This window comes from Rhamphochromis longiceps, linkage group LG9, assembly GCF_057381845.1.
Source record: "Rhamphochromis longiceps isolate RC_006_pf linkage group LG9, R_longiceps_female_GT1.1, whole genome shotgun sequence".
NCBI lineage: Eukaryota > Metazoa > Chordata > Actinopteri > Cichliformes > Cichlidae > Rhamphochromis > Rhamphochromis longiceps.
In genome coordinates this window covers 3438799-3463297 of record NC_140565.1, presented here as the reverse complement: position 1 = coordinate 3463297, position 24499 = coordinate 3438799, and the positions used below count along the sequence as shown (strand labels likewise).

The 24499-nt window shown below is 42.5% G+C and overlaps 1 protein-coding gene across 6 annotated transcripts in view; it reads left to right on the top strand.

Moving 5' to 3' along the window:
- Window positions 1-24499, top strand: part of LOC146661547 (uncharacterized) — a 109583-nt gene that overhangs the window by 58770 nt on the left and 26314 nt on the right. For all 6 annotated transcript variants that reach the window (XM_085418027.1, XM_085418026.1, XM_085418032.1 and 3 more), the window contains one exon: window positions 3249-4721. In XM_085418027.1, the coding sequence (XP_085274153.1) occupies window positions 3249-4721 (1473 nt within the window). The remainder of the gene's footprint in view (window positions 1-3248; window positions 4722-24499) is intronic.

Sequence of the window (24499 nt, the reverse complement as noted above, 5' to 3'; positions counted from 1 at the left end):
AGCATGAAATTTGTCTTAAAGCTCCATGTAGGCATGCCACGTGATCTGTGTCTACAGTGGCTCGCAAAAGTATTCAGCCCCCTTGACCTTTCCCACATTTTGTCACATTACAGCCACAAACATGAATCAGTTTTATTGGAATTCCACGTGAAAGACCAACACAAAGTGGTGCACACGTGAGAAGTGGAACGAAAACCATACGATTCCAAGCATGTTTTACAAATAAATAACTGCAAAGTGGGGTGTGCGTAATTATTCAGCCCCCTGAGTCAACACTTTGTAGAACCACCTTTTGCTGCAGTTCCAGCTGCCAGTCTTTTAGGGTCTGTCTCTATCAGCTTTGCACATCTACATTCTTCTTTGAAACAGCTCCAGCTCAGTCAGACTAGATGGGCAGCGTTTGTGAACAGCAGTTTTCAGATCTTGCCACAGATTCTGGATTGGATTTAGATCTGGACTTTGACTGGATTTTCGCTCCACTTCCAATAATTCCATTGGAAGTGGAATTCCAATAAAACTGATTCATGTTTGTGGCTGTACTGTGACAAAATGTGGGAAAGTTCAAGGGGGCCGAATACTTTTGCATTCACTGTATTTCTTTTGTAAGTGGTAGGTTTGTTTTGAACAAGAACGTTTTCCAATGTGTGAAGCCAAACTTAAGAAGTGGTGCGTGCTATTTATTCGGGTTTGGAGGTACACATTTGTAAAATCTTGGGTGAGGATCGCAGTCACATTATATTTGTAAATCTTACTGTATGCTTGTTGATTCGTAACCCCTTTGAAGCCAGTTTCACTTCATATTTTATACTCTGAGATTTCATTTCACTTTTTAATACAGGCCATATTCACACACAGTCATTTTGACTCTTTGACTTGAAGTTCTTGCAAACTATTGCACACACACACACGACCCTGAAGGATGCATCAGGGTCGTTTAGTTCAGCATCTTGTCAAAAGACATGTGGACATGCGTCCTGGAGGAGGTGGGGATCAAACCACTGACCTTTTAATTACTCGATGAGCTGTTTGAGTCACGGCTGCCACTTTTGTACCAATCATGCTCATTTCATATCTGAAGTCTGACATCATGAGCATTTTGGAGCCAGCCTAAACTGGCCGTTGGACAAATTGTAGTTTCTGGCAGTTCCGCGTTGGCGTTTCAGCCCTGGAAGTTTACACTGAGATAAGCAATGTTGTTCGCTTCACATATAAGTGTTTTAAATGTTGTGGCTGATATGTGCATGTTGGTACTGCAGGTCAGGAACATTTACAGTTTTTGTAACGTTATCCCACTGTGACAATCACGGTAACAAACTCCATCTGTAGTCCTTTAGAAAACATCCAGAACAACGAGCCTTTGCACCACAAACACTGCAGTACTTTCATTTGATGTGTTTCTGCTTCCCCTGATACATACAGAGCACAGTTGTGTCATGTGTTTGTTAATATGAAAAATGGTCCTCCAGAGAGCTGCTGTACTGTGTGGGTCCTGACAGCTGCTCCACTTTAGCTGTTCTTCTTCAGCTGTGTACCTTTATGTCTATACCTGAGATCTAGAAACAAACTGGGCCACCCCTCCTCTCAGCGGACGATGTCCCCGCTGCTCTTGTTAGCACTCCTGTATCTTGCATTCGCCATCCTATCTTTACCGTCTCCCTTCTAGACTGAAATCAGGTTGACTACTGCCATCCATTATAAATGCCCTCTATTACTGAAGCAATGTTAAACTGTGGCACAAAACTAATGGAGTCTGCTTTAGTTACAGTAAAGTGACCTGTGTTTGACCTCCTTTCTGTGGGACCATTAAGCATTCTTCTTGATATTTTTTCCACGTCTTTCTGTGTCTATCATTGTGTGCATGTTGGGCACTTCACTCTAGGTACTACATACTTACATGCACACATTCTCATGTGCCTGCACAAAGCTATGTCGTTTGCTACTAGCTTAATTGTGAGTGTACACAATGTACTTGTCCTCAAGGCTGCTCTGAGTCAGTCGCCCAAAATTAGCCTATTGTCTCCATCCTTTAAGTTGCTCATATACTGTGTGTGTGTGTGTGTGTGTGTGTGTGTGTGTGTGTGTGTGTGTGTGTGTGTGTGTGTGTGTGTGTGTGTGTGTGTGTGTGTGTGTGTGTGTGTGTGTGTGTGTGTGTGTGTTTAATTGTCACTATCCATTTGCTCAGTCAGTATTACATTAGAAGAAATCTTCAGACTATCACGGCTTGGTTTGGATTACTTTATCCGCTCTGTGTTAAAGTTGTATTATTTCCATTTGTAGCTGATTCTTAGACTCTTCATTAATCCTTCACTGGGCCTCTGTGCAGCTCCACATTTCAACCATTGTCTGAAACAAGTTTGACTGTTTAATTCCCCTCCTCTCCTTTAAATCCAACTTTATTCTGGTTGGCTGCCCCTCACAAGCACAAACTTTAACCAGCTGCTGGGCGGAGCCTGTGTGCTGATATGTGTGTCTGCCATGACCGTATAAAGACTATTTCCAATCACTGACATTATAAAGAAACAACTGTGTGAAACTGAGCATTTGGACTAGTCTGAAACCTTTTTATTTTTTGATTACTTCCAAATAAGCTGAGCTTATTATTTGAAACATAATATTGCCAATATGACCACTGTAAGTAAGTAGATCCTCTTAAAGAATATGAGAACATGCACACTTTCTTCACTAAAGGGCAACAGAAATGAGGCTCTAAATGTTACGCTGTTTGTGTAATCAGTATCCCAGTTATCTTGTGATTTATTTGCCTCTGTGTGATATTTATCTGTCCGTTTTGGTGCATGCTCAATCATCCAGGTAAGGAAATCCCAAAAAGTTGATTCTGTTCATCTGGACGTTTTCCGTGGGAGAAACGTTTCATCCAGTTCACTTCTTCTTCAGCTGAATCCAGATTTCCACTACATTTATGAACAGTACAAACTAGCACCACTGAATGAACAATGGGCTGTGAGGTCAGCTTCGTGATCATTAGTATGAAAATTGTCATGACCATTGATCAACAACCATTGATCAAAGACCACTGATCAATGGCCATGAGTACCTCATACTCCTCGATTCAGAGATGGTCTTTGCTTTTTCACGTAAATGGCCTCCTTGACCCCCGATTCAAACCAACCCTGAATCAACTTTTTGGGCTTTCTCTGTATTGTTTGTTTTAGACTAAGGGAAAAAAGTTAATGTGCACATATCTATCTTTACCTACCTTAAACTATGCCCTCTTCACCCACAACAAGGTGCCTTAGGCTGGCCAGACCAGGCTGGCTGCCTGTCGACAGACCTCCCTTTTACTCCAAGTGTCACCACAGTGATTGCTCGACATGCCAGCCATCTTGCAGCCAGCCCTGAGGACCCACCTGACAGTTGGCCTAGCCGTGAGAGCGCTGCCTATGCTGGAGGCGACGAAAGGGACAGGGATGGATCAGACCGAAAACAAAAGAAGAAGAAGAAAAGACGACAGAAAGATGAGGGATCCTACGAACAACTGGAGAGCAAGGGCCACCCTGAGATGCAAGCACTGGGAGAAAGCACCCGACCAACAGAGGAGTTCTATCATAGGATTGGCCCAAGGAGGGATAAAGCAGAGGGTGGTTGGGAGGAGCAACTTGGGAAGAGTGGAGGCCCAGGGAAGAAGGGGAAGAGCAGGAAGAAGCTTCCAGAGGAGTGGGGAGTGGCAGAACCATTTGTTCCTTCATCTGCTGTGACCTCTAACATTACAGAGGAGGACATGATGGATCTTGGGAGTTCAACTCTGGACAACCTTGAGGCCTACTTGGCAGATGAAGATTCAAGCCAGAGCCCCTGGAAAAAGGAGGTCTACCCAGATGAAGGCTTGGTATCTTCCCCTCTGTCTCAGGATCTTTTCTCCCCAGGAGCTGCTCCCATTAGCCCACTGGTCCTGAACAGTGAGCTGAAAGCCACAGCAGCTCCGTTTACTATGCCCTCTACCACCAACGGCAAATCACTCGGTTCCTTCCCTGTGGCCCCTCCATGTTGTGACCCATTTGATCTCTTGATGGAAACCGAAAATGCAAGTCTGGGCAACAGCAAAGAGGCTATTTCACCACCCTTTTCTCCAGAGAATGAAGCAGCAGTTGGTAATCTGGTAGACAGCGGCATGTTTGACAACAGCAGTTCTCTCCAGGAATGTTGTGAGCAAGCCACGCCTGAGGCAGACACCTCAGCCTTCAGCCCTGCCACCCAGCCAAGCCCAAATTGTTCCCCTGAAGGTGAGGTGTTAGCCTCAGCACCACCTCTCTCGCCGTCTGATGCTTCATGGGTTCTGAACAGCTCAAATATGAGCAGCAACAGCGATTTATTTAATTTTGCTGACATGGGTGCGCTAGGTCATCCTTTACCCTTAGGCCTAAACTTCGACACCCCAAGCCCAGCACCTCTCCGTTCCCCAAAAACTACGGCACAGGAATTCCAAGCCAGAGAGCTCAAAGAAGGCAAATCATCCCCAAAACAATCCAAGAAACCACGCTCTTCATCTTCTTCATCCTCTGTTAAGAGTCCAACCTCCCCAGAAGCTAAAAGGTTCTCTCCAATGGCATCGCCTGTCACCAGCCCCTCTTCCCCTCCATCGGTCCCCCCTCTGGCAGTTCCAGGATCTGGTCTTAATCCTGCAGCTAAGCCCTTCTTTCCCAGCTTTGCTGATCCCATGGAAGAACCAGCTGTGGCCAATCAAGATGTTCCTCTCGTTGAAGGTTGGTTGTAGTCACCCCTGGACAACGTAGAAATACATAAAGTAACTAAAACATGTAGACAAATGGTTGCCATGCATGTTGCAATCCAGCTTGGGTACTTCCCATATTTGAAACTGACGTCCGATAGATCTTGAGCAGAACTGATTGCTTGGGTGTATTATATTCATCAAGGGTTATGTCAATCATTACACCCATTCGTTCTGTTTTCTTGCATGGATACATTTGTCTAAAGACTTGGCTGAGGCTTGCTGGCTGTTTTTGAGTGACTAACGCATGGATTGAAGTGTTGACCAACAGGGCTGTGGATTGCCTTGACTCTAAAGGGATGTTTGGGTTTCATTGCAGTGGGATCGTATAAGGTATTAATCAGTACTCGAAGCCAAACGGTCAGTGTAACTGTAAGCTATATTTAGAGTGTTTTCAGGACTCAACACTACTACCAGACACAAGTTTCCTGAAGCCATCACCTCTCTATCTTAACAGCAATAAGTACTTTGACAAAGACAGCACTGTTACCTTGCAGAAGACAGAGTTGCTCATTTAGCGGGGCCTCATCTTTGATGTTTTAAACACCTACAGTACGTATACGCTTTGCATCTCCTAACTGGGAAGAAGCTGAATATAATACACTGAGTACGAATCAGCACCTTATACAGAACTACTTAAAAGAAACTGAAACATCCCTTTTATCTGTAGTATCCTGTTCCCAATGATGCACTGCTGAGATGTTCTCATGACTAACAGTGTTGCTGTTGACAGGTGTGACACTACTAACCATTCACAGTCTTCCTTCCTAGCAGCACCAGTAGGTATCTTCACCAAATCAAAACGAAACCTGTACTTTTCTCTTCTGTCCAGGTCTCTGTTAACCCTGTGATCATTATCCCTTTCCTTTGCATCCAGGGGTTATGGTGTCACGCTGTCTTCTTTTCCCTGCATCCAGTTAACTCTGTTTTCCTCACTACTGTAGCTGCCTGTCTTTGTTGGAAAATAAAAGCAGGTGTCCTGTTTTTTCACTAAAGGTGTTACGCAATAACAATTCTTACCCCGTCTCCTTGAAGTATAACGGTTCCAAAAGGCCAAACTGTAATTGTTAATTTTGTTGATTTTATTTTCCATGTTCTGTGATGATTGTTGCCTCGGCGGGTTCTCCATCATAGGTAAGTCCTGTTCTAAGTCCTCCTGTGGTTTTGTCTCTCTGTTGTTGTTTTGTGCGGTGTTGTTGAAGCACACATTTGGGTGCATCAGATTCGTTAACGGCTGTTGCTTCAACCATAATTGAGGTGTCACCAGTGTGCTGCAGTTAAATAAAAACCACCTTCTCATTCTCAGCTTGAAGTCAGGCTTGTTCTTGGAGTTTGCTAATTAGGCTGTTAAAATGGAGAATGTTTTGGCAGCTTATGCACTGTCCTCTTGGCATCATTAGGTCAGGATGTGCAAGGTGCAAAAGCGGGGGGTTACTCCATCCTCTTATTGCCAACCTTTATCTATGGTCAAAAGCCTTGGGGCAGGAAAAAAATGCGATGAGGGTGCAGATATATGGCGATAATTAGTGGGCAGCATTAGAAGCTGTGGTGTCCCGCAGATATTTAGGATATAGTTGGCACTGAGCTTCAAGCATATGGTCAAAAAGTTCTGCGAATAGGTCATAAAAATAGAAACCCTTGGTTCGTGTAAATTTGCCCCCTTTCAAGATCTGGACTGCTGCTACCTTGCAGCATGATCTGCATGTTTTTAGGCCGGGTATAGATTAGTTTGAGCTCTGAAACTCAACAGATCAAAGCTTTTGGGCAGTTTTCTGTCAAGTTCACATTTTTAATAAAATACTGTATTTGTAGCAGTGTCACTCAGTAACATGTGACTTGAGTTGCCTGGGGATTAGTCCTGCTTGTGGCAGCCAGGAAGTGACTTGTTTTAACGTACCTGGATTTTAGAAAAAGTGTAACTTTAATAGGGAAAGAGTTTCCAGCCCACTGGGGCAGGCTTGTTTTTACAGCAGCCAGATGAGGAGTTGAAATAAAATGCACTGACGCTGCTGCTTTTGTGTGTGGGTGTGTGCATGCAGCCTCCATGTGTGTTTGTCTCCCATTAAAGTGTATATCTAAATTTAGGCATACGTGCATGTGGCTCTGTGTTTGTGTGTGCAGGTTTCTGCTTTCTGAGACGAGCTAAAGTGTTCTTTGTGTGCTGCTGTGATTTATGGAGATTCAGAGTTGCAGAGGATTCATTTCCTTGTCCTTCCTTTCCTGTCTCTGCCTCCTGTCGGAGGCTGTAATGAGGACTGAAGTAGCCTTCAGCTCGCAACAGGAACAGTACAGTGTTGAACCTAGCTATTAAGCTGCTTTGATCAATGCCTTCCCACCACACACACACACACACACACACACACACACACACACACACACACACACACACACACACACACACACACACACACACATTGAAACATTGTGAGTGCTTATTGCGTTCTGTTTGTGTTTCGTTTCATTAGTTGTGTCTGTGTGTGATATTTGCTTGGTATTCCCGATGCTAGATATCCATATATTTGTGTTGTTGTTTTGAAAGCTTGTAACCAGCATGCACTGCTGAAATGCAAGACAAGTAACAGCATTAAATGTCCAGCATCAGATTAAGCTTGCATGAGTCCCTGTGCATGCATTGGTAGATACGGCTGCGGGTGTGGCGTGCGTGCTCGAGTTATTGCACATACATGAATAAAGTCAGCTTTTTATTTCCAAAAACAGCCGATGGGAAGGTGAGAGCAGGTGATGAGTTTTTGTACTTTATTGTAATCAAAGTCACATGATGAAATCGTGTTATAACCCATGAAAAATGTTTCATGTCATTGGACTGAAGAGTCCGTGTGGCTGTTTGTTTGAGGTGTGCACAACTCAAGTACACTGTCAAACACCAGGGTTCCCAACAGGACACAAACAACATTAAGGACTGCCTTAAAGGGCTTAATGAGTGTGGAGAAAGTATTCCGATTTGTGTTGCACTTCTTGGATGAAATTGTTCAAGTTGTTACCTCCTGGATTTGGCAGCATGGACGCCTCCGATTTACTCAGCAGTATGTAGTGGTGGTTGAGTCTGGAGCATGCATGAGGCCTTAGAAGCATAGCGAAGCATTAGCGAAGACTTGGAGCCGGCAGTGGTCGCTATGGCTCGTCGGATTACGGCAGTCAAGGAGCTTCACACATTGCCTGGTAAAATCCAGAGAGCTGAAGGAGTTTCATGAGGAGGAAGATGTACAGGAGCCTATAGCACCACCTCCTCAGCCAGAGGAACAGGGCTGGCATGCCCAACCTTTGTTCCCTGCGAGGAGCTTGGCTGTGAGGAAAGGAAAGAGTAAGCCCCAGAAACCGCTAAACGCAGCAGCCCAGTCCAGTGAGAGTTTCCTCACGAGTGTCCCCAGAATGAGGTTGACTATCGTAACAGGTTGTCATGTCTTTTATTCAGGCCAGTGCCTCTATATGTGTTTTTGCTGTGGGTGATATGAATGTGGATGTATCAAACAGTAGCTCTAGTAGTGCTTTCGCCTGATAATAGCTACACCCATAGCAGTGAGGCATGGCACACAACATCACTGTACCTGCACAGCTGAGGCCATGACTCTGTAGAGTCTATGAGTATTAGTTATGAGCTTGTTTTTACTGAGCATGTGCCGTCATCTCTAAATTTAGGCAATGTTGCCCTTCCAGCTTATTGCATGGAAAAGTAGACTGGCTGGGTAAGGTTGAGCTACATCTTTAAAGCTAGGGCGGAGTCAGGGAGGCATAAATATGTTCCTCTGTTTAAATATGAGAAAAGCACAAATGATAATTTAAGTATATGTTTTAAAAGGAATGAAGACACTGTGAGATCTCAATCCCTGGCAAACAATGGTGAACAAGTTTGTCAATGATTTCTAGAAAGTAATCAAAAGAATGAGTGATGTTACAACATCCACCAGCTAATATTGATGGTGTTAGTGGTTCGGAGGAAATGACTCGAATGTGGCAGAAACATCTCTGCGATCTGTATGACTGTGCCGGCGTCCCAGCTTTGGACAGGGTGAAACTGATAATAAGGAAGATGTTACAGTTTCTTCAGAAGAAATTTATGACGCAAATAGAACATTAAAGACAAAAGGCCACGTGGGATGGATCAGACATCTGCTGAACATTTGGAATTTGCTCAATTCTATCAGCTATGTTAGCACCCAACATAAAAGACAAAGCTGACCAAATAAGCAGCAGGGATAACTATCGGCCCATCTATTATGTTGTTCAAGGCCTTTGAAAGGACTATTTTACGTTTTGTCTTGACCTCTGAAAACCAGTTTGTTTTTAAATCTGTGCCTTTGTGTAAATGTTCTCTTGCTATGGACCCTTGTATGTCTTTAACAAAGTGAACTAACTAACCAACGCTATGGATGTGTTGTTTCCAGTGTGCACACAAAGGCAAAGATTGAGTGCAGCTGGCTATGTCTTCCCTCTTTTTGTAATGAGATCCTTTGTGTGTTCCCAGGGGTGGATCTTTGTCACCAAGAGTGGTATTTAAGTCTTATACCAAAGATACGAAGGCATGTGGAGCACAATAAAGAACGAGGAGAAAGATGTTGTAGGATTACAGAGTAGAGCATGTGGAGTCGGATAAGAACCTGATTTTGGATGAAATCAAGAGCAGAGCAGGGACAGAAACAGGAAAAGAATAAGAAGGCAGAGGAAGAGGAGGTGCCGGGGTACGGTGTACTGTAACCTCAGTGTATTTCTGTTAAAATTATTTTTATATCTTTTAAGAATTTAATGTATTGACTAGCTGTGCCACTAACTCACAAAAACCCGGTTAGCCAAGTATAGCCAGCTTTCCAAGAGTTCTGGGCTCGTACAACCTTCTGAAAGGGGTCACTTCAGTTTCTCGGCAATGTAAGAGGAGCCAAAGCTCAGGACCTAGTTTCAGATTCCTCTTTTCAATTTTGTTTCTCCACCACCTCCAAGCTTACCTAGAAAAAGTCGAAGCAGGCCAAAATAACTGGGAGGGACATTCAGGCCACATCACAACAACACCTTCCCTCCTCTCCCACCCATACTCTCTCAGACAGACTGAAAACACAGGTGCCTTCTGGGATAAAGAGCACAAACATACCACTGCTGTGGCTCTGTCTCCCAGCATAGACATGTACAGTACACAAATGACTCATCAAGCTATTTAAAGACAACACTAATCCTCAAAAGGCAGACGGGCAGGCGTAACTGTACTGTATCAGCAGTCTATTTTTACCACATAGTGCTTTTCACTGTTGTTTAGCTCTGTTTCATTAGAGCGCAGGCTGTTAGATGGTAACCCAGAAGGGACATTCGCAGAGTATGGCCCTACGGACCAGGGTGAGCTAATGTCTTTTGACAGTTTTGGGGGAAGTGTTAGGATTTGCCTCGTTGGCCCCACTGTAGGAGTCGACAGCAAACACTAAGACAAAAAAGCAAGTCACTTCCAGGTTGGTTCATCAACAGAGTCACAAAGAACAGATTTAAACCCCATGCAGAGATGGCTTCAGGCCACTAGTGTGGGCTGTGCTTCAGATTTAATACAATTTGATATTGGCTTTTTAAAAAGACTGCACATCTACTATTCTTGTTTCTGTGACTCAACTAGATTTTTACTATTTTTTTGACAAAGTCAGACATGAATGATACTTTCCAATTAAAATTCATTTGCTTTCACATAAGGCCCTTTTTAGGAATAATGCTAAACTTGCAACTTGCCTACACAAACTAACTATAGATGTATATCGCAGTAAACTTGCGCAGTAAACGCAATGGATTTTGCACATGTTGCAATTTAAGTACAAAAACACACTGGTGAGGGAACAAATACAACATGCTGGTAACGAAGTCCTGGGCTCACTGTAATGCCACATTTTAGGGAACTTGCAAATGCACTTAGTGAAAGTAAACAGTTTAGCAAGAAAACCAGATTAATGTTGATTTGGTTAGAGTTCAGTCTGAGACCCAAATGCTGATCCATGAATAAAAATAGATTACATTTTAATGCAATAAAATAGGCGTCATTTAACATTTCAGTCACAAATAATAGATGCATCCATACAGTCCATCCAACCTTTTTTGTATTTCATATGTAATGATTACCGTATTTTCCGCATTATAAGGCGCACTTAAAATCAACAGTGTGCTTTATGTATGAATTCTGGTTGTGCTTACTGACCTCGAACCGATTTTATGTGTAAAAATCAAAAATCTGTCAACAATGTTTTAGTACGACTTTGGTAGCTACGAAGCCGCACCGCTTGATGGATGGTTGGAGCATTACAGCTGCCACAGTCAGGAGCCTCACGGAGTAATCTGGGTCCTAAACTCCATAAACTTCAGGTCCCAAAGTCAAACAATCACTGCAGCATCACTGAGAGTTAAAAACTGTCTAAATTCTTTCACCTTTAATAAAATGAACAGCGTTGCTGCTTTACCAGGTGTAACAATTAAGTTTAACATCCAGGCATCCATGAAAACAGGATTTATTACATTTAACAGAGTTAGAAGTTAGCAGGAGGTTAGCTCACTAGTTTCCACCTAAGCATGATATAGCATGTTCTGACTGAGATTTCTAAAGCATTCAAACGTACAGCTCTGCTATCACTTCCAGCATAAATGAAGACAGAAAACTAAAGAGCAGTGATGTTTGTAGGGTTACTGAAGTTACGTGATCGCTAGCAACACAGCTATGTTAGCATAACATAAACAGTGACGCTGGAGGATGAATGCTAACTTTTTTCACTCACTAATGTGAGGATTCCCGATGGTGCAATCGCAGGATGCTGTAAATGGACCAAACTTCAGTCAGGAGAACAACTGAGATAATCCATCCACAATACGAGGTTAGTCATTAATGTACTGCAGCAACATGGGAATAGAGCAGCTGCAGAGAATTCAGCATTAATGAATCAATGGTACGGAAGTGGAGGAAGCAAGAAGAATGAGTTGAGTAAAGTTTGACTTATCTGACTGTTTTGTTTCACTTAATGAACCTTATGGTCTGAAAAATTCGGTACAAGATTACCTGCTTCGCTGCACAGAGATTTATCCATCCCAGAATTCAATTCATATTTTTTATACAGCGTCAAATCACAACAACAGTCGCCTCAAGGTGCTTTATATTGTAAGGTAGATCCTACAATAATACATACAGAGAAAAACCCAACAATCATATGAGCAGCACTTTGGCAACAGTGGGAAGGAAAAACTCCCTTTTATGATTGTATAGTCATTTAATTTCATGGTCCACTGAACATTTTAAAATATTTCTTGTTCATGTTACTAAGAAGGTCAATGTTGTTAATTTAGCAAATCCTTTTTCATTGTTATTGTTTTCATCTGTGGTATCTTCCATAGTATGACATTGGATTTGGAATTTGGATGTATGAGTGTATGCGTCTGTCAAGAGACACGAGAGAAAAGTTGACAGGAACGTCTGACTTTCCTAAAATTAAATCGGTTCAAATTCTTTAAAGTTACTGAGCAGATCTTGGCCTCTGTCCATGGTGCTGAACCTCCACATGGAGGGAGCCAGCTGTCAAGCCTGTGTTCCATTACCTTCAGCCTGTCAATGCTCCATTACTCACTGTTATAATTATCCCTTCAGATAAGAGGCACCTTTGTTTCAGAAGTTGTAATTATTTCAGAGGGTTGTGAAATGTAATCTGGAGTTTTTGCTTTGGCCTGACAGAATAACCTTGAACTATATAGAACATATAATTAATGTCTTTTGCTCACTTCCAAAAGTTTTCCGCTTTAAAAAAGTTGACCTGATTTCCAGGGTAATAGAGCCACTTCATGCTTAGGTGGCAGAAAAGTTTTCTTTAAAAAGGCAGGCCTGTATAGGACAGTGTGTTATATGTTGGTGTCCAGTTCATTCAGCTTTGCAGGGGAGGACAAATGAGTTTAATGTAGAACGTTGGGATGTTAGTCCACGAGTGTCTATAAACTCAGGTCCTCTCTTTCTAAAAGTCGCACTGAACCACATGAGAGTTCTGTGTGTGCTCAACAGCTGCTGAATGCAGATGAATGTAAAATAAATGTTTAAACAAAAGCATCTGAAAGCCTAAGATTCTCCTGGCAGGCAGACAGAATTCAGAGAGACTACGAGAAAAGAAAATGACAGGAGACTGACAGATGTAAGACAGAGCATGGTCCAGAAAGACAGGACATGGACAGAGGCAAGGAAAAAGATAGACAGGGAAGCAAATAGGTAAAGAAATACACGAGGTTTTGTCAGGAATACATTTATGGATGCAGAAAAGGAGATGTCCTAGAAAGAAAGGCAAATAAACAGCATGTATATAAACAGGTAAATGGGCAGATATGTAGACTGAGCCCCCGTGTGGTGTCACCCATGTCCAGCAAAAGGCAGACGATAAACTGACCCTAGTGTAACATCATATTTCATGAAATTCCACGGATTTGTAGCAAATAAGCAAATAATCTGTTTTGTCTTTTTTGGCTCCTTAAGCAAAAAGTCTACTTACCTTGTTAAAAAAAAAGTAGAAACTGTGGGGATAAATTTAAAGGTCTAAATGACAGGCAAATATTTCAGATCCAGAGAAATCCATTATTTGTAAGGATGGAGCGGCACCACTGCATACGGCGCTTCTGGGAAAAAATGCTTCTTAGAAAGACCTTTTCCTGAATCGTGACCATAACGATTTCTCCGTTCATCTAACATTTTAAACACAATAACGAGGGCTTTCATATTTGACATGCAATGAATCCAGCGAGTAGACAGGACAAGAAACAATAAGCCAGTCAGTGCTATGTATGGTACCAACACTTGTTAGCAGGAAAAAGGAGCAACCGTTTATATTGACAGGTGCTGTCACTATAGCTAAGACTGCTGTTTGTGTTTGGACTCCTTTGCTTCACAGCCCAGTCAGTCTGCTTGGACCGCTGCACGTTTCCCTTTCGATCCAGGTGGGATATGTTTCTCTCCGGGCCGTCCCTAACAGACGGAGCAAAGTCAAGTACAAAGAACCCTAAAAATCCTGTCAGATATCAGGCAAAGAGCATTCAGCACCAACACTGAAGCTGTTCTGGAGGCTAACCTTTAACCTTCAGTCAAGATCACCCTACTTATTAAAACAGGATCCTTTGATTGAAAAGATGCAACATTCCTGTAGCTTCTCCTGCCTTTATAAGATAACTCTTACACTGAGACGGGTGAGGAAGTGGCACTGTGCACGTCCTTCATCTTCATCCAGCAACAGGTTAAATAGTCCAGATCATTTAATACAACTTTGTTTAAACTTCATTAAATAGAAATGTGAAAAATAAATGGATACAAGCTTAAGTTGAAGACTTGTTAAGTTGTAACGAAGCATCATGCTAATTTGATACTTCAGTATTTCACTTCATCTTGATTTCCTCTCCTTGAAATGGTCACACAGACGTTTGCTAATCTTGAGTTACTTCTTAAAACTGGATTTTAAATGGAGGGAATGTAAGATGTCAATGAAAGTCATCGTTTTTTAAAGGTTTCATTGGCAGAAAGGTAGACATAGACAGACAGAGACACTGGCTCTGGGGGAGGGACAACAGGAAGCATAAGAACTGATCGGGCAGTTGCCATAAAGGTTGAGGATCAGGTATTGTTGTAGTCAAAGCACTCAACAAAAACCAACACTGACGAGACGTTTTGATGGTATGGTTTTTGTCAGTTACAAAGACAGAATTATGACATTGCCTGTTGAATTGTTCCGTTGCTTTATTGGACAAGGTCTCCTTTTTGCTGCCATTTTGCCGAATTACCAACAAGAGCCTCAGGTCACCAGAGAACATTTTACAACGTTTGTCTGTGGAACAAACAAACAGAAAACACAACACAGTGCTTGATGTGAACTGTAAAAGCTCAGAAACAGTCAGAACCTTTTTCTGTATCCTAGCTATGCAGAAGAAGTAAACAGGGCAGCTTTTCTCCCACAATGGCATCAAAAATCAGTTTGGTTGACAGCATCAAGATGCACACATTCTGCATGTGCAAAGTTCCTGGCATCACACTGAGATGTTGAAGTCTTTCAGCTCTGACAGTTACCTGTGACAGTCAAAGGTACGAGGATAATCTTCCTACAGCCTGAAAGAGCGTGATGCTAAAGTAGCTGTTGCCTTTTTCACTTGCGACTGCCTGATTAGTGTCTGACTCTGACACAAACTAATCCAGACTGGAGGGCTGAAGTTAAAGTCAGGCTGGTTTTGACTAATGACACCAAACAACAGAAACAGCAGGCTAGCAAATCGAGCAAATCCACATCCAGTCAGTTTTCTTTCTATTTAATTTGTATCATAGCTTCCAAATGTGCCACAGTTCCCAGGCCTGTAACTTCTTATGATATCATGCTATCTAGGAATCCAGTGCCCTTTAAAGCAGATTACATGTATCTGTGAAAATCAAACCTTTGCTGTAGCCATAGTTTTTCCAAGTATGACAGCGTTTTAGATAAATTACACTTTGGTAGTTTGGTAAATAGCAGCTCGCTTTTTATTAAATTGACTGTTTTTCCTGTGTGGATGACAGAAAAACATTGTTTTACTGGTGTTGTGACTCTGGGCACAGTTTCCACACATTTCCACAGAATGCTCGTTCCACTTGATTTAAAGGATAAATATCCCCGTGCTAAAAACTTTGATATGTGGTGTATATGAATAAAAGCTCGTAACATCCAGCAGATAATATCTTTAGGCACGTTTATCAAAGAGAGGATGTTTATTAATGACCAACAAACTCCAGCAGTGATGTAGTAAGGAGTTAATTCACTGTTGGACGTCCTCGTCATTCATTAAGAATTATCTGTAATTTCTGAAGTGTATAAAAAACCAAAAACAGCACTGATAGGATGTTGGTGGTAAAGATACTCAAACTTGGGTTTTGATCCAACCTCCAGCTTTCTAGAAATCCACATTCTGTCCGTACATTTGCTACAGCCTCACATCATTTAAATGCCACGAATGCCGGAGAGATTCATCGGTTTTCAGCAGATTTTGAAAACTGGCTTCATGAGTAAATCGAGGATAACGTGACAGACGTGGCACTCCTTATTAATAATAACAAATTGGAATGTGACATTTTCCTGTCACTGTGTGTTCTGTGGATGTGTTCAGTCTCTCAGCGTCGTGGATCTGCATTGAGTTTGGTTAAAATCTGCACCGCTGTCCATCTAGGCTGAAGAGCTGCATCGCCTCTGGGTCCGTGTAGGCAGGAGGAGCAGGAAACTGCCTTTGGGTGTGCTGTAGATGTCTTAGGACGTCTTGTGTGTTTAAAGCGTATATGAATATACATATCTGAGAAAGCCAGAGGGAGTTACTGGATGTGGCTGAAACAGCCGAGGGCGTCGGATTCAGATTCTGCATTATGAATGATAACTTTACAGGGAGTGCAGAATTATTAGGCAAATGAGTATTTTGTCCACATCATCCTCTTCATGCATGTTGTCTTACTCCAAGCTGTATAGGCTTGAAAGCCTACTACCAATTAAGCATATTAGGTGATGTGCAACTCTGTAATGAGAAGGGGTGTGGTCTAATGACATCAACACCCTATATCAGGTGTGCATAATTATTAGGCAACGTCCTTTCCTTTGGCAAAATGGGTCAAAAGAAGGACTTGACAGGCTCAGAAAAGTCAAAAATAGTGAGATATCTTGCAGAGGGATGCAGCAGTCTCAAAATTGCAAAGCTTCTGAAGCGTGATCATCGAACAATCAAGCGTTTCATTCAAAATAGTCAACAGGGTTGCAAGAAGCGTGTGGAAAAACCAAGGTGCAAAATAACTGCCCATGAACTGAGAAAAGTCAAGCGTGCAGCTGCCAAGATGCCACTTGCCACCAGTTTGGCCATATTTCAGAGCTGCAACATCACTGGAGTGCCCAAAAGCACAAGGTGTGCAATACTCAGAGACATGGCCAAGGTAAGAAAGGCTGAAAGACGACCACCACTGAACAAGACACACAAGCTGAAACGTCAAGACTGGGCCAAGAAATATCTCAAGACTGGTTTTTCTAAGGTTTTATGGACTGATGAAATGAGGGTGAGTCTTGATGGGCCAGATGGATGGGCCCGTGGCTGGATTGGTAAAGGGCAGAGAGCTCCAGTCCCACTCAGACGCCAGCAAGGTGGAGGTGGAGTACTGGTTTGGGCTGGTATCATCAAAGATGAGCTTGTGGGGCCTTTTCGGGTTGAGGATGGAGTCAAGCTCAACTCCCAGTCCTACTGCCAGTTTCTGGAAGACACCTTCTTCAAGCAGTGGTACAGGAAGAAGTCTGCATCCTTCAAGAAAAACATGATTTTCATGCAGGACAATGCTGCATCACACGCGTCCAAGTACTCCACAGCGTGGCTGGCAAGAAAGGGTATAAAAGAAGAAAAACTAATGACATGGCCTCCTTGTTCACCTGATCTGAACCCCATTGAGAACCTGTGGTCCATCATCAAATGTGAGATTTACAAGGAGGGAAAACAGTAGGGCTGCTCGATTATGGCAAAAATGATAATCACGATTATTTTCACTGAAATTTAGATCACGATTATTTGACGATATTTATTTAACCCTTTAAGACCTACTATAGAACCAAGTCCACCAGAGCTTATATTATTTTTATTTATTTTTTTTACATGCTGTAGTGCCATTTGTGGGAGCATTTCAAGTTGCTATACATCAATACAACTGTTATAGCCCATATTTTAATAATATGTATGCATTAAGTCCATAGTAACTACATAAATTGCAAAAAAGTGCAATAAACTACAAAAAAAATTGAAAATCGCTTTTGTTTTGTTTACATATATTTCTACTTGGAGAAATTTAAGAGGTTTATCCCTCAAAACTTTAAATACAATAAAGTTGCAAAAAATAGTTTCCCACCACAGGAAATTTATTTTGAGTGTCTTCATAGTTTTATTTTGGAGATACACCAATTTTTATATATTGCAGGAAAAACAAAAAACAATCCTATGATGCAAATTTGCAAAGAAAACAGCAGGTGCATCATTTCACTGTGGGAAGTGTTACGAACAGCTGATGGATCGGCAAAGCGTGTTTCTGGAATATTATGTTTTTGTTCCTGCAAGCGCTTTTTATGCAATTTTTGCAAAGCTATATGTGGAACGAAACCGTGACCGAGGACAAGCTGATGGCATGAGATGTAAGTACAACTCCTCCGGTTTCATATGCAAAACAAATTATTGCGCTAGCTTACGCGGTTCAGGTTCTACAGGGATTTAACAGTAGTTACGCAAAACGGAGCCTGCTGCTCTGACCGGCTTTAAAGGGTTAACAATGACTTTAAAAAATAATATAAAATAGTGTGCAACACCACTGAAGTTTTTTTTTTTTTTAACCTCTCTTTTCAACCAACGGCAGTCACTCTCCAAATAACTTCTGCTTAGCTTTCCGAGCTTCCCTCGGGTCCTCTTAATCAGCGGTCTCCAACCTTTTTTGCCCCACGGACCGGTTTATGCCCGACAATATTTTCACGGACCGGCCTTTAAGGTGTCGCGGATAAATTAGGGAGGGGCTAATAATCGGCTCAGTCATTTTTAATGATCGTTGAAAGCCCAGATCGTAATCGTGATTAAAATTCGATTAATTGAGCAGCCCTAGAAAACAGTACACCTCTCTGAACAGTGTCTGGGAGGCTGTGGTTGCTGCTGCACGCAATGTTGATGGTGAACAGATCAAAACACTGACAGAATCCATGGATGGCAGGCTTTTGAGTGTCCTTGCAAAGAAAGGTGGCTATATTGGTCGCTGATTTGTTTTTGTTTTGTTTTTGAATGTCAGAAATGTATATTTGTGAATGTGGAGATGTTATATTGGTGTCACTGGTAAAAATAAATAATTGAAATGGGTATATATTTGTTTTTTGTTAAGTTGCCTAATAATTATGCACAGTAATAGTCACCTGCACACACAGATATCCCCCTAAAATAGCTAAAACTAAAAACAAACTAAAAACTACTTCCAAAAACATTCAGCTTTGATATTAATGAGTTTTTTGGGTTCATTGAGAACATGGTTGTTGTTCAATAATAACATTATTCCTCAAAAATACAACTTGCCTGATAATTCTGCACTCCCTGTAGATCAGACACTTAGAGCTGCTTCATGAGTTGCAGGGCCGCTGGTTATGTTGGTACTTAATAAATAGGAATGAAACGCGCTGTCTCTTATGTGCTGTTTAGGGACATTTTCAAAATTGTCCTTTTTTAGATCATTAAGTATTGAGACAAACTTTGAACAGTTACCTGAAGCGTACAGCCTGGTGTAACACGATGGGCTAATTTTAATACAGAAACCCTTTGACAGCTTTTATTAATCAAAGCTTTGCTGTTATATCAGCATCTTTACCACCAATAGTTTAGTATAATTTTTATTATTGGGAGCAGTGAAACATGGAGTAATGATTAGGATTGAGCTTGTACACTACCGGTATTATCTTTCATTTGAGACAGAATTGATTTTTCATGGACGTCTATGTCACAGTCCTTATTGGTTTCATGGAGCCAAAGTGATAAGTTCAAAAACAAAAACACCTCATTTAGGCATTGAACAAACTTCATACAGCACTGTCCTGTAGCTCATACTAATCCAGCTGTGCACAAGTATTATTACTTATTATGGACAGTTCAGGAGATGATGTGTACTTACAGTGATCAGTCAGCGCATTAAAACCAACATAGTGTGGCGGGGCGTGGTCTGCAGGGCGTGGTCTGCGGTGCCGCTGCAGGGGAGGCGGACGCACCTGAGCGGCATCCGTAATCACGCCTCGCCAGCGTAAAGAATGAGCCAGCTCCCGAATTGTTGTTGTCGTTGGAGTGTGTGGCTGTGAGCTGCAAAGCTGCAGCCGACTGTGTGTAAAATCAACAGGGTAATAATAAAAGAAGTATGCAGCAAAGCATGTACGTGTGGGCGGGTCTGTCGGGGATCATTTACACCCTGTTTCCACCAAAACAGCTTTGGTCTTTTCTGGCTTTGGCATAGGACGAGTGAGCGTCCCACACCAGAGATCCTTGATTAGAGTGGCATCTGTGGCATTTTCAGGTAGGCTAGCAGCTCCACCTTTCAGATTTTCAGTGCAGCTCTTGTATAATTTGGCACATCTCAGCCTTTTCTTTCTCTTCCCTGTCTTTAAGAATGGCCTCCTGACAGCCACTCCAGACCATTTCTGACTTCAGTGAACAGTAGATGGATGCATCCATGGATTTTGTTGATACTTTTAATCTGCTGTAGTTTTTTTAGGCCTGCACACATCCTGATATGTTATCTTTTTGGCTAATAGATCTCGTTTGTACTACTTTAGAGTCAGCTGATTAAATTGGAACAAACTGGAACCAATTGCTCTGAAACTGATCAGGTAAAAGCACTGAACTAAAATGAGTGAAAATTCATCAAATGTCCAAATAAACACTTTGAAAGAGCTTCAAAGAGTCTGGAGGACTATTACACTTTAAAAATTACAAAAGGGTTTGGCTCCTTTGGATGTGAGATTTAAAGGAATGAGGGGTGGCTCGATTCAGATTTTACCCAGTGTCACAAATAAGTCTTCACACTGTCGGTCACAGTTCTGAGAAGAAGAAGAAACGACTATAATCCCCTTAAACAGCGAAACAAAGGACATATTCCCATGTTTTCAGAGCAGTCGGATTTTGCCTGATGCCTGTGATTAATACCAAGACACTGACTGATCTGTTTAACCTGCAGCAACAGGCACAGAAGATTAGTGGAGTGGAGTTCCTTCCCCGTGGTTTCCAGAATATTAATAACGTCCCCCTCCTCGTGCAGACGCACTGTCTTTCACTGCCGTCATCCTCCCTCCATCAGCCCCTGGCTCACCACCATCACTACCAAACACTCCCCCAAACCATTTCTGCCCCAACCCCCCGCTTGGCTGGAGCCAGCAGGCTGATGAAGAAGCCAGTTGCTATAGAAACAAGAGTCAGTTGCTTTGGTGACTAATGTGAAGAAGGGCTACCGAGGAAACAATAGATGTTTAGTGAGTCTGGCTGTTGTGATGGGCTGGGAAGGAAATGCGATTGAGCTATAAATAAACTGGACTAAAGACTGTCTCCTTGCATCATCACCGTCTTCACCGACGCCCTGCTGAGATTATTCTCCTCTTCCTCATTATCTGTCATTATCATTCCATCTTTGTATTGCAGTCTGTCAGAGGGGAATTAGCTTACAGAAAATTCCTGGCATATTCAGGTGACTTGAATCCTGCTAATTTCACACAACAGCTCATGACTAACTTGCATAAAAAGCCATATGTAAAAAAACAAGGCTTTTTGCTTGGAAGTAAACTATATTGTCAAAAGTGTTAGCTCATCTGCTTCAAATGCAAATTAACTTGAGTGACGGTCCATTCCCATCCAACCAAACATTTTTGACCATTTGTGAGATCAGACACCGATGTTGGACGAGGCGATGTTGGACGAGGCGATGTTGGACGAGGCGATGTCGGCGACCTTTCAGTTCAATGTTATTTACACAGCGCCAAATCACAGCAAGTCGCCTCAAGGTGCTTTATATTGTAAGGTAGAGCCTACAATAATAAATACAGAGGCAACCCCAACAATCACATGACCCCCTATGAGCAAGACCTTTGGTGACAGTGGGAGGGAAAAACCGGTCTCAGGGAGGGGCGGGGCCATCTGCTGCGACCGGTGGGGGAGCACTGTGCACCTCAGCATCTGCTGACCCCAGTCTGGGATTTTTATCTGGCCTACTGCTTCGTGGCAGAGTGGCTGTTGTTCCCAGTCACTTCCACTCTGTTATAATGCAACTAACACTTGACTGTGGAATATTTCCTAGTGAGGAAATTTCATGACTGGACTTGTTGCACACCTGGTATCCTATAAAGGTACCAGGCTTGAATTCACTGAGAGCCGCCCATTCATTCACAAATGTTGGTAGAAGCAGTCTGCATATGTAGGTGCTTGGTTTTATACCTGTGGCCATGGGCGTGATTGGAACAGGCAATACAGTGTATCTATCATCCACCATGCTACCTGCTAATGTGTCTTTTTTGTAATCACTCCTTAAAGAGTAACTCCATGGTTCAGCCAATGACACTAAAGGGGAGACGTTGCATTAAAATAACAAGAAGAGCTTCCAGCTGAAGTGTCGGCATTAGGAGGGAAAACGTGCTGATGCATAATATGCGAGTCTTATACCAAAAGAAGATATTGCATGGTTGCTTTAGCTGACTGAAGACCTCATATGTGACTGGACAGGTGTTAAACGTGAAAAACAGATATATTCAGTGATACTTTGTACCACCTTTCTCTCTGTGGGGTTTCTGTTGCTTCGAAACCTATTTCTACAGAAAAGTTTCATCACTTTTTATCCAGCTTTTAATTTCCTGGTACATCCACAGCAGACCAGCCTGTGTTAATGTCTGTAATCATCAGATACTGCTACAACACGGAGAACTTCCAACTTCTGATGTCTAAACACCTGCTGGAGTAGATATATGATTTTAGGTTGCCACTGGTTACCAGGCTTCTAGTCCTCTATATGGCCTGAGGGGACAAACGTAAGAGTTGTGCAAGGAGGCAGAACACAAGTGCCGAATGACAGAAACAATATCCTGAATCATACCTCCTGCATGCAGGGCTGTTCGATATAACGATATATATCAGCTGACGATATAAAAACGTCTATCGTTTCATTTTACGCTGTCGTTTGTTTCGTGGTGTCGCAAAATAAACTGTTTACGGGAATATTTGTTCATGGTTCTGATGTCACTGTAGTGGCTACATTAATTTATTAAAGTTCTCTCTTTCTCTTATATTTAATATAACCACACTACGGACGGACAAGCGCTTGTTTTTATGCGTTGTCGTTAGCAACAACGACGGTAAAACCATCGCCTGTCCGCTTGTTCCACATAAACCTTTCACAATAAAGCTCAAGATCCTGTTGAGACTTTTCAAAATAAACTGAATCACGTGAAAGATGCAGATTATTTACGGATGAGAAGTAAAAATGAGCCGCCAGGTGCTAAAAAATAAACCTTAGAACAGGTTAGAACAGGCTTTTCCCCGCAACACGCCGTGTAATAAATACTCACAAAGAAAACAGCGTACGTTACAACTTATGTCTAAAAATGTATCGTTTCATGCATCGGCTAAAACACTCGACTCCGGGTAAAGGACGCCCAGCTGGAAACACTTCACGCAAGTCGAAATTCACAGAATTTACAGAAAATGTTTGTGATTTATATCGTTATCAGGACGATAGATGTCTTATATCGGGATATGAGATTTTGGTCGTATCGCACAGCCCTACCTGCATGTATAACTTACTGCTGCGTCTTCAGGTGCAAAGCTTTGTTACGAAACTGAATTGATCCTGTTTTCTGTTGGTCATTTTTATTTTTGCAATGAAACAACGCCCACATGCCGTCTGGCTTGCTGCTGGTAAATTTATTAAACTAGAATGTTTGGATCATCCAACTTTTCTTATGTTTTCAACTAAAAATGTGAGAAGTTTGACCTTTTAACCTGCTTAAGGCCTCATCAGCTAAGCTTCTAGCTAGCACCGCTCTGAGGCTGTTGTCCAGTGTTGACAGATTTGTGGCGCCGATCCAATACTGGTACCATAGTCACAGCAAGAGGACTGTAAGGCACATTGGGATGTTTGCACGTATATGCAGAAAATCTTGAATTGGTGTTTTATTGATCAATCAAAGCTGTTTTCTGTCACTTTCAGTCTGCATCACTAAAGCCATTCAAACATGCCACTGAGCTGTTTTCCTGGCCACAGCTTTTGTCCTGTCTGTATGCCATCCTAGTGGCCTGCACGGGTTATTAGGCACAGCCTCTCTGTCACCCAGTGGGATTATATAACACTGTATAGTGAGTGTGTCTGCGTATCTTTGTCAGCCAACCAGTCAGACAGGGTGAGGTCATCAGTTTGTTGGTGTGTGTGTGTCGTTGTCCCCATGGGACTCTGGCATCAGTTTTGTACTTCAAGAGGCAAGCAGGCAGAGAGAGAAGAATTGTGCCCAAAGCAAACATGACACATGTGATGCACAGAGGCAGTGACGGTCCGTCAGCCTCGAGCAAGTCTGCCTACCTGCCAAGCACGTCTACCTGCCTGTCTGTCTTATTTTCCAGGTGCGATGTGGAAAAGGCGACAGAGGCGCCGACTGTGGTGACATTTTGCGATGCAGAAACAGAGGCAGGCTGTGTCTGACGTTCCCGTAACGCGACGGAGGTCGTTGGCATTCTGGTGGAGACGTGCTTTCTCGGTTTGGCGGCAGGCTGCTTTTTAATGGAGGAGCCATTTTAGTTAATTGACGGGTAGACCGAAGGAAGGAGGCAAACTCGGATCGCTTGTGATCCCATTAACCACATAATGCGTCAGACATACGCTAGACAAACAGGGCAGGAGAGGGGCTGCAGTTGGAAGGCATTCTGGTATCTCTTTATTATTGACCGATCCCCTGAAGTGACCAGAAGTCACAATGAATTGAGTTCTCGCCCTGGGTAGACTCATGCATGATGTAACCTCCTAAGCAATGAAAGGATACGTCAGTCATTGCAGTATTCAAGCATATTTATGCATTTGGCGATGAAACGAATAAAAATCATGCGTCATAAACGATGTATTTGAACTAAAACTGCTAACTAACGAGGAAGGTGTAGCTCAACGCTGCCCACACTCCTCTGAACTCTGGTTTTTCCTCTGTGTTTCCTCTGCTTTTGTGCTGGTAAGGTTTAGTTTTTCATTGAAGG